Here is a 19,055-nt window from a genome sequence, read left to right as displayed (position 1 = left end):
AGACAAATGTAAGAAAGCTAAACAGTGTGTAAAACTAACTAAACAAAAGTCATGGGAGGACTTTGGCAAGAACATAGAAAATAAATATCAAGAAGGTGGTAAGATATTCTGGAGGTTGTTGAAGAAGCTTAGGAATGGAGGAAAGAATTCTGTAAAAGGACTTAGAGATGATAAAGTTGACATGAAAATGGGAGAAAAAGATATCCTTGAAGTATGGAGTAATTACTTTGAAAATTTGCTAAATGAAACAAGCAGTGATGACAGCACAGTGATAAAAAAACACTGACCAGCATGCAGTCAGGAATTCATATCCATTCTTTAAGTAGAAAAAGCCATCAATGGCTTGAAATGTGGAAAGGCAGCAGGAGTAGATGATATTCGACCAGAAATGCTGAAGTATGGTGGTATAAAAGTCTTACAGTGGCTGCACTGCATAGTTCAGAATGCCTGGACAGAGGGACGAATTCCAGTCGATTGGAGTAGAGCTCTCATAGTACCCATTATATCAAGCAATACTTAGCCTTTGTTTGAGTTGTAAATCAGCAGTTAGGATTTAAGGAAGTACAGGAAGATGGTTTTATGTTAAATCTGGTGCGAGACAAGGATGTACATTATCCCCTCTTTCATTCGTTATCTATATGGATCATATTATGAAGGACAGTGGTATTAAACCTGATATAAAAATTGGAAATGTTAATGTCAGCTCTTTGCTTTATGCAGACAATGTTATACTTCTAAATAAATCTGCTACAATTCTGCAAGATTCCCTGACTAAATTGAATAACTGTTGTAATAGATATGGTATGAAGGTCAGCAATAAAAAGACAAAGGCAATGAAAATAGGCAGAATCGTTGAAAATGTCAACTGCATTGTGAATGGAGAACTTGTGGAACAAGTAAAACATTTCAGCTACTTAGGCACGATTTTTAGTGAAGATGGTAAATTAAATATGGAAATAATTAATTTACCATCTAAATAAGGAAATAGACAACAGAATCGACAAAGCTGGTATGGTACGAAGTCAATTGAATAAATTCATATGGAATAAGAGAGAAATTAGTCGGAACACTAAATTAGCTGTGTACAAGACAGTGTTCAAACCAGTTTTAACTTATGGATCTGAGAGCTGGGTCAGAAGTAAAACACTTGACCAAAGACTAGAGACTACAGATATGAGAGTCCTGAGAAAGATTAGAGGCATGAACAGATGGCATCAGTGGCAATATCATATTAAAAACGAGGATATTAGGAAAAAACTTGACATTATCTGAATCCAGGAATGTGTTAGCAGAGCTAATCTCAGGTGGTATGGTCACTTAAACAGAATGGGCGATGAAAGATTATCAAAACAAGTGTTCTCCGGCAGGAAAGCGAACCAGAGGAAGACCAAGATATAGATGGATTGATACGGTACAAAGTGCCTTATAAGATAGAAATATAAGATCTGATAATGTTGGAGTCTTGAAAGTAACAGACTGATCTGGAGAAAATTGTAGATAAGGAGTTAGTAATGATGGTAATTTTTCATAGTACTATCATATCCTGTACACTCCTTTAGGGGTGGCAGGAATTTGATGATGATGGTATCTGGGTACTCCCATATGCAACACAGGATGAATAGCACTTTAAAGCAAGAATTGCATAAAGAGTTGTAGATTTGATATCATGAGAAGTGATAGGCTCAGGAGCAGTATAAAGAGCAAGCCAGGAGAGTAATGGCAGTGGTGAGAAAGCAAAATTGGATCATGAAAAGAAGTTAAGCAGAAGTGGCCCAGGGCAATATAGGACAAATTTATCATTATATATCAAGCAAAAGGAAAACTGACAATGGCAAAAAACATTGATGAATGCAGATGGTAGGAAAGTGTCATATGATATGCACCAGAAGTAGCCAAGTTGTTAAGTGTTGATTTTAGTAAAGTATTTATTTATTTTGATACTGAAGGGGTACCGGATGAAAGTTGATCAGTTAGAGGCATTAAATTTATTACAAGGCTCAGTTCAAACATTATAGTTGAATTGAATTGGATGAGATGCCATCAAAGGGTACTGTAGGAATGTGCAAGAACAGCAATTCTCCTAACTTGGTTCTTCAGCTTGAGTCTCAACACAATCATGATTCCTGATGAGTGGAAGGAGAGCAAGATAATTCCATTATATAGAAGTGGAGCTGGACTGATACAATGAATTTCAGACAAATCGGTATCTCTGGCTGTCATGGTCACGAAGGTGTTGGAAACACTGGCTAGGAATTGCATCCAGAGGTAGATAGCATTATGAATCCTATATTGAGGATAGCATGGCTTTGACTTAGAGCAAAGCAGAGCTGAATAAGGAGAATGGATATACCATGATACTTCTGGATTTTGCTGCAGCATTTTACAGGATTCTGTAGAGATTCTGGGAGGCTATACAGACTTAAAGGGATGGTATGCAAAACAGACTTGTAACGTGGATAGGAGAGTAGCTGACTGAAGAAGTGAAGTATGGAGGTGAGTCAGGTTGATGTGAAGAGACTGCTTATATGGGCAAACAAGAATGTATGCATTTGCCTTACCCTTCGCAACACTGAACTGTTGTAATTCCAATTATCATCTGAAAAGATCTTCTACTGATGTAGATCTTTTCAGATGATAATTGAAATTACACATATCAAGACTTGGTCTTCAAAGTTGGAATAAATAAAAGAGAGGCGATATGATAGAAGCATGCAAGTTGGTAAGGGAATCTTAAGAGTATACACTCAATGGACAAAACATTAGAGATACCTACCTAATAACATGTTGATCCTCCTCTAGTCTCACCTCTTCATTTAGCCATCTTTCAAAGTAATTACTCCACACAACTAGGATATCTTTATCTTCGGTTTTCTGATTTCTTATTTTTTCAGTAGTCTGCAGAACATTTTGCCACCTTCCTGATATTCTTACCAAAGTCTTTCCATGACTTCTGTTTAACTACTTTTATACATTGCTTCATGTTCTTAATTTTTTTCTCAGTATTCTCTGAGAGCACATACTGACTTGTTAAGAACCTAACTTCTTGAATTAGCCACCATGGTATTCTGATTTTATTATCCTTATGCACAACTTCACCATACTTTGGCTGAATCAATGTTTTCCTCAGGGTCTTCCATTTAATCTCCAAGATTTGATTCTAGTTTTCAAATGGTTTCATATTTTATCCCTCCAATAATATTTGTATATTTGAGTTTATAACTCTGAATATTGACATTCATTCTTTTTCAACTTGTGTACATAATTTTCTTCTCAATATGAAATTCATTTTTATCCTGCTCAAAACTTAAATGGTGATTATTTCCTGTTTCAAATCCCCTGTATCATATAACCAGAGTGAAGATCTCAGTATCAACAATAACATAGCCGAGGAGATTTTTTGTATTTCTGATAATATCCTCTCCAGGTTCTAAACAGAAATCCAGCAAGTGCTTACCATTATTATTAGCTTGGCTTTCTTCTCCAATTCATTTTTTAACCATTTCTGCATGTCTAGTATTCAATTCCTACTCAACTGTTTAGATCTCCACCAAGAAACCTACTTTAGATCTCCAATTAATACTGAAGTCCAGTTAAATGTGATGTATGTTTTACAGTATTAAATAATTTTTCATGTAAGTTATCCATTATTTCCTCTTCCTAAACTCCCAGTCTCCAGTAACTACATGCAACTCTCAACTGCTAAAATACCCACTTAACTTGTATAGCTCATTTAAAAGTGAGGGGGGGGCTTACCCCCTTTTTTAAACATCTTAATGACCATACTGACCTTAATTTTATCTGTACAACATAAACCTACTCACATAGGATTTATATAAAATGCCATTCATTTAAAACTTATGGATACTACCCATTACTGCTCTGAGTAATCAATGTAATAAAGGGATGTTTGTGTGTGGGGGGGGTCAACTTTCACATTCTTTTAACATAACAATGTGCTTTTACAGTTTTCATCAACACTTTTCAGTAATTTGTTATAGTGAGAGTGGACTTAAATGTCATTTTCACCATCATCTTGTCAATAAATTGGGGGTTATCAGCAAGTTTTTGCTCACAGAAATAGCCCATATCTAGCACTACATGAATTAAAAATGACTTTCACAAGAAGAAAAATGATTAATATTATTGCTTATTGCTGAATTCCTATTCAGTTTGTGCAACAGCTCTAATACCTCCTCTTCATAGAACTGAGTTTCTTCAGAAGAGGTACCATTGAACTCAATGTTGCATACACCAGGTTGATAGCCTTTAACAAAATAGGCACTCATTAGTTGAACAGCCTCTTCTGCATCTGTCACCTCACATCATCTGCATTCAGAAGAGTTATTCTTTCATATTCATTTTTTCTTTCACTTGCAGCATATCCATAGAATTCTTGTGGGTTGGCTTTAGCTTGCAGAGCCAGTTTCTTTTCATACTCAGACTTAACTTTCTGTACAACAGTGGTGACTCTTCTGGCCTGCTGTTTATAATTTTCATAATGGACATCATCCTTATGCACACGGTATTGCTTCTACATCATTCATTTCTTATGAATTTCTTGCTTACTAAGATTATGCATCCATTGACTCCTATCTTATTTATTCTTCAAACTCTCATAACACATTCTGATATTGCATCATTTAAGTATTTTTTAAATGCTTCCCATGCACTGTCTATCTTCTTCCCATCCAGCAACTGATAGTATTATGATGAACTCAGTATACTCCTCGATTGGTTTACTTTGTAGGTCAGCATGTAACCTTTTCTGAGTGGAACATTCATAAACTTAGTCACTTCCCAAGTGAGTATTGCATGATCGCTGTCACCAACCAGAGGCAGAATAGTTACATCTTTAAATGAAATACTCTCTGACACTATAATCAAATCTAACACTCTTTGACCTCTTCAAGCAGCATGTGACACTCTTTGTCACATGCTGCTTGAAGAAGTTGTCCCACAAAAGCTCATAAATTTAGTTCATTCTTCTTATGAGATTTTACTGCTATCCAATCAATATTTGGATAATTAAAGTCTCCCATTATGATTACTCTTTTTGCACCCATCGTCTCCATTTGGTGATGCATTTCTTCATCACTAGCAACCGATCCACTAGGTCTGTAAAAACACTCTACTATGTAATTGATCTTGTTAGATTCCACTTCATAAAATTGATCTAAGAAAAAAGATGTATTATACTTTATCTCAAACAGCCACTCTAACAACTTTAAAACAACTTCTGCATTTTTTCAGTCATATTTTCAGAAATTTTCTTGCTTTTTGTGAAAAACAGCATTTGTGCTTCCAGTTCAACAGTGAAACGTTTCTAACACTTCACATTTGTAAATGATGTTATGATTAGCAAGAAATCAGGGCTGATCCCTTGCACATTAAAGCAACCAATCTCACAAACCAGAACAATTCAAAACCAAAATATCACTTCCCAAACATCAAGTTGAAATCAAGATGAGACTTGTTTTTGCATATAGAGATTGCATTCATATTATGATTACTCCATAAGCCAGTCTTCAGATATGTAAGCATCGTTAGCCATGATTAAATTTAACAAACAGTTGATTTTCACCTTAGTTAATGTATAGGACCAGGAATAGTTAGCTATATAGGTAGAGCCAGCTGTGCTTGAACTTTATGTACTTTTTTTTAAGACAAGCCTTATAAATTCAAGGAGCTCTACAAGCTTGTCTAGAGCTGGCTTTTAAATATATCCATGCCTACAGTGGGACTTAAACCCATGACCTGTTGGCTGAAGAGGTGTACTATCCACTCAGCCAACCAGGTTGGCTAAAAGTTTCAAAGAAGATTTGTTTAGCACCAATGTTCAAGCAGAAATTATCTGAAATGCTGTTATGGCTTACGATTGTTGTTTAAGGAAGACAAATGCTTAGAATAATAGTAATTACTAATGGTAATATCATATACATTAAGAAATTCAAAATTTCTTTTAATAAATAGACTTGGGTACCATTATTCATAGAATATTTTGTTCTTTTTATTCAGATATTAATTTCTGTCATATATATTTTTCTAGCTTCCACCTCACTATGACGTTACCACATGTGCCCTAATCCACAGAACTGGACTTAAGTAAAAAAAAATAATAATAATAAATTTTTTTTAGTTTGTTTTGGGATCTACAGAAGAAAAACACTGTATTAAATTCTTAGAAATGTATGTAAATAATTTCACAGAACAAAATCGGCAAACTTTCATTTGTTCACGACAAATTGAACTGATGTTAATTTTAACTGTTTATCACAAATATTTTGTACTGATATTCTTTATTTAGAATTTTAATATACCATGGACATGTAAAATAGATTTTTATTTTTAAAATCCAGATAATGAGGAAAACTTTTTTTTTTGATTCTTGGTTATTAAATCTTTAAAGGCCAGTTTATTGATCATATATTTATTGAGTAGTTGTTTTCTTATGACCAACTTTTTTTTTCTCAGTAAATATAAAATGCTTTTCTTTTTTAAAGAATTAATAATACTTATTTATGTAGTGTGTATAGAGTAGATTCACTTGTATAGGGGTTAAATACAGTTTGACTTCCTTTACAGTAAAGCAAAGCTCATATGAAATTGTAAGTATAAAACATGATGTTCCTTTGCATCTGTAGTGAATCCTAATTTCCAATAAACAATGCAATTAAATTATATGTAATTTATGTTTGCTGTCCTGTAAAAGATGTAAACAGATTGTTGAATGACAAGTGGATACTTTATTCCTAATATTGATTTTGATAACTCATTTGAAGTTTGATACCCATTTTATACTGTCATTATCAGATTATCAAATTGTGTGCAGAAGGAAAAAAAATCTTACTTGAATAATCTGCTATAAATGACACGATTGTTGAATTGTAGACAATTTATTTTCATACAGATCATGGTGTAAATCATATTGTGAACATTTGAGCATGAATGAAGTGCGAACTTTGAAAGGTCAACAAGAATAAGATATCTTGTCTCCTTTGAGATTTCATGTGCCTCATGGATGTAAATCTTATCTTTATATATAAAAGACAACAGACACTGTCAAAATCCCAACTATAAATAAAATCTGTACATGAAAACTTTTATAATGAAGAGTTGTAATTTTCAGTGTCACATTAATTGAGTTTGATAAGCTCCTTTCCTTTGTAAAAACAGGTCATGCAGTGTGTTGGTGTAAATATGCTTATGAAGAAATATAAACTTTGTTAATAAGACTGCTATACCCTTGTATTTACACATGAAGAATTAAAAAAAAAAAAAATTGATCTCTACTTTTGTTTATATTTTGACTTTTGTTTACCACTTACATACTCAGCTGACTACTAAAGAATTGGATTTTTTTTTTTTTTTTAGAAACCTTCAGTGTAGATTTTATTACACTGAATTTATTAAAGCAGCTCAATTCTTTCTGAAGGTGATAGTTTTTTTTGGTGTCTGTTGGTTTACTACACGATTTGTTTTGGAATATCTTGCAATTGCAATGTTTACATCATTTCTTTATTAAATAAAAAAAATTTACTCACCTCTCTGTTACCTTGTTCTCTGAAAAATAATCAAATTTTAACTAAAATTTGATCATCTTTTTTAATTAAATTAATTTTTAATAGATCAAAAATTATAGCTTCAAATTTGAGTCATAGTCCCATAAATTTGATGCCTGATCACTTAAAAAAAAAAAGTTATGATGCCAAAATTAATATATAATGAAATCTTGCTACAGCAAACACCATTCTAGTAAACAATGTTATCAAAACAGTGATCACCATTCTTAGCATGTAGTTTTAATAATCACTTGCTTTTGCATTCCTGTTCACACACTAACAATGCAATAAGAAACTTAATGAGATATCCGTACTTATTAAATATTACTGTGCAGTACAAAATACAGGAAAATAGTTATAGTGGTGAGTTTGTTGCAGTGAATTTGCTTTAGGATCAGTGTGTGCCTATGGGACTTTCTGGAGTGAACTTTTGTGGTGCTTTATTATAGTAAGCAACTTATGATGGTCTTTGCCATAGCAAGAGTTAACTGTAATACCTCTGTTTATGAGCACTAGTTAACCAATTATAATTATTAAATTGCAAAAATTAAACGGTATAGGATATGACATGACACCTTAAAAGTATGAACTAGTTCAATTTTGTTCTGTCTTATTTCAGTATGTAGCTTATTTTGCTTTTCATCCCTGAGCCTAATTGGTCATTTGCAGAATAAACTAGGTTTAATAGTGTTGGCAATTTAAACATAAATGCTGACAGAAATCATTGTGTGATGTGCTTTCACTCTCATTGTTCATCATACCTAGAAACTTTGTAAGCAGGCTTTCCTTCAAGCTTCTAAAATAATTTATTTTTACAAGAATAAAAACAATCACATGGTCGATTAACAAACTAAAAAGCTCTTACCAAACACACAGTACTATGCAAAAGAAAATCCACTGTAGCAAACTCTCCACAATAAGAAACCACAGAGTGACCCATAACTCACAAAGGGGTTTAAACAATAACCTTTTTATTAGTCATGAAAAACCACATCACACAAATGCCTTCCATGTTCATCTTCACAAAGGCAGGTCTTTTATACAGTATCATGTTGGAGTTTGTTGGAATATTTACAGCACTAGGAAAGGATTAAAACTAATTTTAATGTTTCAACAAAGATGCCCTCAGTGCCCTAAGCTTTGGCCACAATTTTGCCATTGCACCTAAAGAAGTGCCTGTGCACTTCTTTAGGTGCAATGATATAATGCAAAGATATAATGTACAACATCGAATGTGAAATCTGTTGCTTAGCACCAGAAACAGCTAATAACATCAGACTTGATGTTGCCAACATCATCACCCAGTCGTCGCCTCCAAAAAGTAATTTATCTTCCAGACAACTCGCTGCTCTCAGAAAATTACAGAAAGAAAAAAGTATCGTCATCGCTAGAGCTGATAAGGGTAATTCCACAGTCATCCTTAACACCACAGAATATAATTGAAAAATGGAGATTATTCTCAGAGATCGCTCTACATCCCACTAGAACACGGTCCCACAAAAATGCAAGTTAAAAACTTAAACTATCTTTCTGGCTGCCAGACATTACAAAAAAAAACTCAAACCTTTCAGTTCTCATTTCCCCCCCCCCCCCCCCAATATACAGTTTACCAAAAATCCACAAACCTAATCCCCCCCCCCCCCCCCAAGACATATAGTAGGTGGCACTAATGCACCTTGCTATAAACTGTCAAAGCAGCTGGCTAACTCTCTCTGACCCCCCCCCTCCTCTCACTGGTCTTACCACATCCTATGTAAAAAAAAAAAAACATTTTAAAACATTAATTGAAAATCTAACTTTAAATAATACAGATATATTGGTAAGCTTTGACATCACCTCATTGTTTAAAAATATTCCTTTAAACAACACCTTAACACTCTTAAAAAACGTTTTTCCTTCTGATATCTTAGAGCTTGTTTCCTTTGCCATCAATTCTGGTTATTTTTTTTGAAGAACAAAATCTACAAACAGAGGGAAATGCTATAGGTTCTCATCCCTGTCTTGCCAATTTTTACATGGAAAAAAAAAAAATTGAAAAACAAGCCATAGACTCAAATGGCTAAGATATGTAGATATATTCTCTATTTGGCCTCATGGCCCAGACACATTTAGATTCCTTCCTCAGTCACCTCAATTGCTTACATCCAAGAATCCAATTTATTATGGAAAAGGAAAATAACAATAGTTTACTTAAATATAAAGAGCCAATAGGATTCATTTCGGTGATATAAACATTATTTAAATTAAGGGGATATTAAATCCCACATTGTTTTAAAACCGAATAAGAAACTCAAAACTCAGACTACTACTCACACTAATAGTCGCCGATAAAAGTATCGGCAACTACTAGTGTGAGCTAATGCACGTAGTCCAAATACGTAGTACAAACTCGGACAACTCGTAGCAAAGGTGGCAAAGTTCTGATCACTATTCTTGGTATTTTCCATAATGTAAAACACATTTCCTAGGAAATGTATGCTGTTATTACATTATGGTGGGAGGTCACTACCCAGACTGGTTTCAGCCTTTTTTGAGGCTTCATCAGTGAGTAGCTAGACCAAATTAATACCAAAGGGTATAGCGAAAAGAACTTATATACTCTGCTATACGAGTTGTCAAAAAGGTGCACCCATTAAGTTACTTAAATATAAAGAGCCAATAGGCTTCATTTCGGTGATATAAACATTATTTAAATTATGGGGATATTAAATCCCACATTGTTGTAAAACCGAATAAGAAACTCAAAGATTGGATCAGAGAGTTTCGTGCCGAATATTCGGCATGAAACTCTCTGATTCCAATCTTTGAGTTTCTTATTCGGTTTTAAAACAATGTAAGATTTAATATCCCCTTAATTTAAATAATAGTTTACCCCTTCTAGACACCTTAGTCACACGCCTTCCTAACAGTAATATAAAAAACCTACTCATACAGGCAGATACATTCACAAACTCTTTAACTACCACCATCCCTCTCAACAATATGGCGTTATTAAAACTCTAACCAATACAGCCCACAAGCTTTGTTCCAGTGAACCTTCCTTTCAACTGAACTCAACCACATACACAACACCTTCCTTTCCAATGGCTACAGCGATTACTGAATTAAAAAAATAATCAGTTCCTTCCCCATTCCCTGGCCATCTCTTCAGAAATGCCATCACTATACCCTACATCCATGGCACATCAGACAAAATAGCCAAGTCCTTAAAAATGTACAACCTGCATATAGCATTTAAGCCCCACAGTAAACTTACTACCCTTATCAGTTCCACCAAAGACCAGCTCCCTCCTCTCTCGGTGTCTGGAGTATATAGAATTCCCTGTTCCTGCAAGCTAGCTTACTTCGAACAGACAGGCAGATCAGCAATCATCCAGATAGAAGAAGACAAATCATACATTGCAATCACGACTATGGTCAATCTGGCTTTGCAGACCATGTTTTGGATACAATCCACAGAATCTCCTGGAGAAAAACCACCATGCTCCACCATAGTAAATTCAAAAAAGAAAGACTGTTTTTAGAATCTACGGTGGCACTCAGAAATCAACAGAATTTAAATAAATACAGTTGCATGAACTTCCCAAAATTTAGGATACATTATCAGAGATCCCACACTACATCCTAGGCCACCTACAAATGCCCATAGAGGGCACACAACCTATATAGGACTTTAGAGTCACCCACATGTTTCACTTAACATTGTATTTGAGTGTTGTTACAAAAGTTATTTGTAATCCCAAAAGTTATTTGTAATGTCTCAGTGACCGAGACGAAATATATTGGAAACATTAAAATTAGTTTTAATTCTTTCCCAGTGCTGTAAATATTCCATTAAACCTCCAATGAGATGTCCTCACAGCACTTAAGCCTCAACACATGGGTCCTTTCTACAGCATGTTCCATGACAGCTGTATCTGGCTGCAGCATCCTAATTTTTGCATGAATGTTCTCCTTCACCTGTTGGATTGTCTGGGGCTTCTTCACATATACCTTTTCTTCAGGTAACCCCATTAAGAAGTCACTTGCCATCATCATTCGATGTTGGGTTGTGAACTTTTTCTATGATCAATTTTCCAAATGTTCCTTCCTTAGAGTACCTGGGAAAAAAAAAAAGTCATTTACATTTTAAACCCCTTATGGGCTATCCAGTAATGCTGAGAGAGTTCTTCCTCAAATATTAAATGTTATTTTGGGGCCATTCTGATGCATATATGTTATATAATCAACCATAATTCAGAAACCAGTCATAAAACGTTAGAGCTTTGAGTTCAATAATTACAGGTCCACACTTTTTTTTTTCCTTTTTTTTTTGTCATTATTATTGGCTTCGGGAGAGCCTCTATAGCTCAGTTAGTATAAATGAAGCCCTTTGGTCAGAAAGACCTGTGTTTGATTCCCATCAGTGATGTGAGGAACCTTTATCTGGTCTTTTTCGACTAAAGGTGAGTTAGCTGGTCTCATACGGAGGTAGGGGCTTTTTCATCCAGAAACTCGGGTTTGTCGTTTCCAAGAACAGGCAAACCGGCCCAGTGAACACATGGATCAATGAATGTGTTCCAGCCATATGCTGGTCCAGAGCCTGGATAAAATTGGAGGGTTGGGGGAAGTAGTGGTGAACTACCCTGTAAAAATCTCACCAGGAATACTTTGTGGGCAATGCCTACAAAGTCACCTACGGTTGGAAACAACTGAAAAGGATTGGCTTCGGGTTCAAATCTGAGCAATTCAAAATTCTTTAAGGAAATGTTTTAGCTTCTTTATGCTGTATATATATATATGTTTTCTGCCATAATTTTTCTGGAGAAGATAAAATTAAAACATTTAAAAAATGAAGAATTGGAAGACCAAGAAATCAGTGGCATGAGACTGGAACAGGCCATTTGGTCTAAAATCCATTATAGGAAGAAGAAGAAAAAAATGAATTAGAAATTTTTTACAAAAAGTCACAAACAGCAAGTTCCATTAACCATGGAATTTGCTGAAGTAATCAAAGCAATAGGCATTTAGTTCCAGCTGTTTGGAAACTGTGTTTAGTTTATAATTTTCAGAAACTGTAGTTTATTTGTGTTTGCTTATTTGGTATATGGATATATTTTTATGCCTCTGCAAACTTGATTGGATAATAGTGTTGCAGTGCCACTATAAAAACCTGAAGTTTAAAGTACATCAACTGGATTCTTCATATAAATTTCTCATTTTTCTTTTTTTGTTTCTGTTTGTAGTTCAAATTCTGTATTGTTATATCAGTGCTCTAGAGTATATTTTGATCTGAATTACACAATGGATGAAGTGCAAAGAGTAAATGCCATAACTTTTTTTTTAGTTTTTACCAAAAGTATATTTTTTTCTCATGGCTGGGCATCGTCATTGCTTCTTAGATAAGCCTTTTTTAATTTTATTAGGAATAAAATAAAATAATTTTATTTTATTAATAATATTATGGCCAGTCTGCATCATAAAAAACTGCTACCCTCCCCCATGAAATCAGCTAGTTCACATTCAATTGAAAAGTCATTATAAAGGTTCTCTGCATCTTATATGGGATTCAAACTCAGTTCTTCTACCTAAGAAGCACTCTCAATACTATATCAACTAGGAAAAATCTAGTCTTTAACTAAACTAACAAATTTATGCTAACCAGTTAGGCATATGGGTTATCCACCAAAGAGATGTTCTTGGAATGTATAGAATTTCATGTTCATGTAACTTTTGTTATAATCCATGGGACAATTTGGAATAAAATGTGAACAATATATATTGCATCCATTCTTGAACATGGAATATCGGAATTGGGTAATCATGACCATCACAGTTCCTTTGGCAAGATTATTCAAAGAATCTTAGAATTCCATATCAGTTTGTTTTTGGAAGGTTATCTCAAAAACAAATGTTTATTTTATTATTAAACAGTTTTAATAAGAAAATGTGTTAATTTTTTTTCCCCTAGAGAGAGAGAGAGAGATCATGTTGCTTTTCCAGCATAATTGTTCCTTAGTTTTTTAGTGATTAATTCTCTCTAGTTTTTTTTAAGTCTCTACAAAATTTTATACAGTTTTTTTTAAAAAAAAACTAATTCTTGTTTCATTTCATTGCAATGATGTTATGACAACATTTGTACCAAGGATGGAGTCTGAAAAATACACAGCATGAACTTCGTGTGGATTTGTATTGTATTACACTGGTGTCCAAAACGAACTATTTCTGAAGATTCGAACCGCAAAATCAGATGAATCAGCTTGTGGTAATTTGCATAAATGATTTTGAGTAGAAAGCAGATAGACATTCCAATTTTCAAATTGCATATGAGGGGGGCCACATTTGCACTCAACAGGATAAAAGGCTGCACAAAGCAAATTGTGTTTGAAAGCTTTTTTTGTGAAGGAATAAAGCTGCAAATTTGGATGTTTTCTAATGTCTCAAAGACATCATCTAAATGATTTCATGTGGGGAAGAATTATTGGAAAGCTGCAGAATTACAGATATTGCCAGAGTTTGGAATCTCACATTCCAAAAAAAAAAAAAAAATCACTCTGGGTAGTGTTTCAAACCAATGGAATGCATTCCAGATGTTTGCTAAGAGGTCATGCTTGGTCTTAAGAGCAAGGCCTTATCCTTGTTCTGAAGGAGGAGTGGGCCAGTTTGCCTGAAGACTTCATGAATCACTTGGTGCTAAGCATGGTACAACATTATATAAGAGCTGCATCACACTTTGAGGTGGACATATTCCATACTGAAATGTCTCACACATTTTGCATGTAATATTATTTATTAGTATGCTGGCAATAAATTTATGTCCCACATTTGGCTGTAATCGTGAGATGTTTTTCATATACAGGTAAAAATGTAATTCGTCCCTATTTTTGGACACCAATGTTTTTGATATCTCAGAAGTAGCACTGGATTATGCACCTTTCCAACATATGTATGGCCAGTAAATTGCATCTTGGGTCGGGGATGGAAGGGGATTTTTTTTTTTTTTTTCTATCTGTGCTCTGTTATAACCATTATGTAAGTCGAAGTTTCTTATCAAATAGCAAGAATACTAAGAGCACACAACATCAGAGTGGCCTTCAAACCAACCAACATCAGACAAGTTTTAGGATCTCCAAAAGATAAAGTTCCGTTCTACAAATATCCAGGAGTATATTACATTCCCTGCTCCAGTGGTCTTGCCTACATCGGACAAACTTCACAAAGTTTAGAAATTAGACAAAAAGAACATGTTGGTGATGTAAACCACAACAGAAGCATCTCTTCTGGCTTAGCACATCATTTCTGCACGTCTAACCACACGATAGATTGGCAAAACAGCTCCATGCCATATCTCGATGACGACTTCAGACATCGTGTATTTAAAGAAGCCACAATAGTACTAATAACCGGCGGAAACCTCAACAGAAATCAGGGTGTAATTCTAAACAGTTCGTGGAAAAACTTGATTCTCTCTCTCAATCAATCTGAACTACAGCTAGCCAGTAATCACATTACAAGTCTACAACAAACACGCATGCGTGATAATAAGAACAATACGTCATCTCTGTCACGCGAAACGTGTAACCATAGCTACTAGTTTGGTTTACAACGTTTTTTATATTCCTTTTAATTTGCATTTACTAACTTTCATATCTCCGTAATGCCTTGAAAAAGCCAGACAATTTGCTGGCGAAACTGGTAGGTTTGAATAAATGTTTTTATTGTAAACTGGTCTGTATTAATAAAATTGTATTTCTATTATAAAATGACCAAAAATGTATAATTTAAATACATTATGTAAGTCTTTTAAGCGATGTATTTAGCTGTAGGAAGATTCTGTATGTTTGTTTACATATTGTCCAATTTCTGTCTACAGGATGGTGAGAACTATCATATCTCAACATCACCTCTCTTTAAAAAATCCGCAAATCTTAAAAAATATCTTTCAATGTTCATGGATTTGCTTCTAGATTTTTGTGTAATCTAGGTAGGGCTGTGTGTTGTTTTTCTCAAAATTCATAGTGATATTGAAGTATTTGCAGATGTCAATACTAAAACTATGCATCTGATTCCATTTTAAGGCAGTAATCATCACACAAATTTCTGGTGTCTACATATAACAGTCAAATAATACAGTTTCTGTGTAGAAACAGTTAGTAAATAGTGTTTCAACATCTATAACAGTATGTGTTTTTCAATTTTATAACTAGGTCTACTAGGGATGAGGGATAAAATAACTGCTAGCTGCAGAATTATGTTGATCTCACCCACAAAATGCTGTAGAACAACGATGGTCACATTAGGTGATAAAATTGTTTATTCACAAACATCAGTGCTTATTGTAAAATTCTGACTTATGGCCTATTGGTACACTGCTGGTAATGTCAGCAGTGAGGGGAGGGGGCATCTAATATTTCGTCTGAGAAATCATGGCAATGTGTACTGTTTTTGTATTTCTTACAATACAAAATTAGCTGGTTGGTTGACTGAGTGGATAGTATGTGTTATCCAAAAGGTTCATGGACAATTCATCGTGGGGAAGACAGTTTATTGCAAGGAAAATTCGTCGAGTGGAAAACTTATTGCTGGGAAAATTCATCACGGAAAAAATTCGCTGAAAGCATTATTTGCTAGAAAATTGAAATGATATTACATTGATACTGATATATGAAAAGTAAATGCAGTGCAAGATAAATTTCACAAAATATACTTTTTTTATGTATTTATGTATTATTTGTTAGATTTTAAATAGATTTTCATAATATTTTTATTCTTTCACAATGAAAGTAATATATTATTGATCGGTGAGTTTCCTCATTTCTGTTTCATCTTAAAAAGTTGTAAATATTTTTTATTACTTAAATATACTGCAGGTTCTGCTGATGGAATATTAATATTTACAAAACCAGAATAGATATAGGGAGAAAGGGCATCATGCCCTTTCTCCCTATATCTATTCATATTTAAGAATATTTATTCTGCGAACCGTTCGTTGTATATCTGCTCACTTAGACAACCATCCAGACATGATATATATATACGCGGGTGGTCTGAAAAGTTTTCAGACTAACAATGAAAAATCGAATTTATAATTTCAAAATTATTTTTCTTTTTCAACATAATCTCCCTTAAGACTAATACATTTATTCAAGCGATGATGTTCCACCATTATCCCGTCTCTGTAGTGGTTCTCACTAAGATCTGTAAAATACCCCTCTACAACTGCAATCACCTCTTGATTTGAAGAAAAAAGCTGACTAGCAAGGAAGACTTAGTTTTGGAAAGAGAAGTCAGAGGGAGCCAAATCTGGGGAATAGGGTGGATGTTCCAACAATTCATAGTGCAGATCCCTTAATTTTCCCATTGCAAAAAACACCTTTTGGGTAGGTGCATTGTCCTGATGAAAGATGATTTTCTCTGCAAACCGGGTCTTTTCTCACAATTTTCTTTTGTCTGGTCTGGTTAAAAGAACGGAATAATATTCCCCAGTTACTGTTTTACCCTTTTCAAGATAATTAATAAACAAAATACCTTTAGCATCCCAAAACACCGATGCCATGACCTTTCCTGCTGATGGAACCGACTGTCTTCTTTTGGCACTGAACAACCGGCTTCTCTCCACTGTCTTGACTGCTGTTTGGATTTTGGTGTAATTATGAATCCAAGTCTCATCCATAGTAATAAATCGACGCATAAAATCAGTTTTATTCTTGTTAAAACTTTCCAAGCACTGTTCAGAGATTTCATGCAAGTGCATTTTTGATCATCTGTGAGTAAGTGCAGCACCCATCTTGTGCAAAGCTTTTTCATTTGCAATTCATGCAAAATATATCCTACACATTCTTTTGAAATGCCTATAGTCTCAGCAATTTCACGCACTTTGACTCGCCAATCATCCAATACCATATCATGCACTTCAATGATTTCAGGTGTTGTTACACTTTTTGGAAGTCCTTCACATGGATCATCTTCAAGGCTGGTACAGCCACGTTTAAACTAGGCAGCCCATTTCTTAATTGTCAAAAACGAAGGAGAAGAGTGCCCATAAACTTTTATGAACTTCGAATGAATTTCTTTTGCCGTTAAACCTTCTTTTATAACGAATTTTATAATCGCATGATACTCAATTTTATCCATTTTGAGGGATACAGACAACACTTTTGCTTCAGAGAGCTATATAAAATACGTCTCACATTTTTTTAAATTTTCTTAAAAAATATTTCTTATATGGGAATTTTTTTTTTCTTCACATATATTCACGATTAATTTTCCCACAATGAATTGTTGCCAATGATCTGTCCACGATTCAATTCCTACAGAGGACATGGTTGTTTGCAAATAACTTTAGGTTAGAAAGTAGATGAATTTCATCATCCATTGTGAGACAGAGTGCTAGTTTAATGGTGATCAAGTGCTTGAAAAGTTTTGTGTAGCTTCTAGAGCAGGAGTGATTCCAGATCAAACTCTTATCCCACTGACAGTACAAAAAAATGCAATTCATTTTGAAACTTTTGTGGATGGGACATGTTTAAAAAATGGTCTTGTAACCCATACCTATTTATTAAGCATCCTAAGTAGATGTCTTACTAAGAGGGTGCACCATCTTGAGAAAGTAAAGACTAGTGTCATTAAGTGATCAAAAGCACTGGTCATTTCTCGATATTGATTAAGGGCTGTGCAAAAATCTCAGTTATCTAGTTCCAATCCCCCCCCCTGCAAATGGAATTCTTACATGTTTGTTGTGTATTAAGTTATCACAGGATTGATCAAATTGAATATCATCCAGTAGTCAACTGATATGAATGCATCATGTACAGCTTTGTAGCACTGAGAGAGGGGAAACAAGAGAGATTTGCTACAGAAGGAGGAAAAAAAAAAAAAAAACATAATCTAAGAGTTGCAGAGTGACACATGTAGCATGTTTAGAATAGTCCACAGATCAATTTAGATTTGTTTTTTTTTTTTTTTGAAACAATTTTCAAACCATTCATTGACAAACAATAGTTTTAGAAGTTCAAGAATGATATTAAAGGAAACATGAAAAAAAAAAAAAAATCATTAATGTAGGTTTAATTTATGCTGTGTAACCCCCCCCCCATTTATTAAGAAGAATGATATTTTGTATATTTTTCCACGTCACTAGCATGTAACAGCAGCTTTTTTTTAATGATTTGATTCCATCTCTTTCTCCAAGTAAAAAAGATAAGATTAAAAGGTTGGTCGATTGGTAGAGCCGCTGCTACTAATGGCTCAGTTAAGTAAGTTTGAGCGTGGTTAGTAGTTGGAAGGGGGCCAATCGTTCGATGCTGTTGGCACACTCTCCCTCGATGATGTCTTGGGACTCCCTGGAGGTGTCAAATAATAATAATAAAAGATTAAAATTTTCTTGCAGTACATTAGAAATAAAGCTCTAAAATGTCAAATTTGAAAACAAATATCCTTTATTCCAAAGTTTATGGCTACAGCTTAAATTGCCTGTTTTGTGTGGAGGAAGATGGTTCACGTTGTGGTTACAATTGT

General features: G+C 34.3%; 1 protein-coding gene across 1 annotated transcript in view; it reads left to right on the top strand.

The window, feature by feature from the left end:
- The window catches only part of LOC150093413 (lysosomal dipeptide transporter MFSD1-like), a 214,904-nt gene extending 207,621 nt beyond the window's left edge, over positions 1 to 7,283 (top strand). Inside the window, exon 15 of the mRNA XM_090413277.1 lies at positions 6,047 to 7,283. Within this exon, the coding sequence (XP_090269403.1) occupies positions 6,047 to 6,106 (60 nt within the window). The 3' untranslated portion in view covers positions 6,107 to 7,283. The remainder of the gene's footprint in view (positions 1 to 6,046) is intronic.
- The last annotated feature ends 11,772 nt before the right edge of the window (positions 7,284 to 19,055 follow it).

This window comes from Typopeltis vanoorti, chromosome 24 (assembly GCF_054136105.1).
Source record: "Typopeltis vanoorti isolate ZY-2024b chromosome 24, IOZ_Tvanoo_1.0, whole genome shotgun sequence".
Taxonomy (NCBI): domain Eukaryota; kingdom Metazoa; phylum Arthropoda; class Arachnida; order Uropygi; family Thelyphonidae; genus Typopeltis; species Typopeltis vanoorti.
This window is presented reverse-complemented; position numbering and strand designations above follow the sequence as displayed.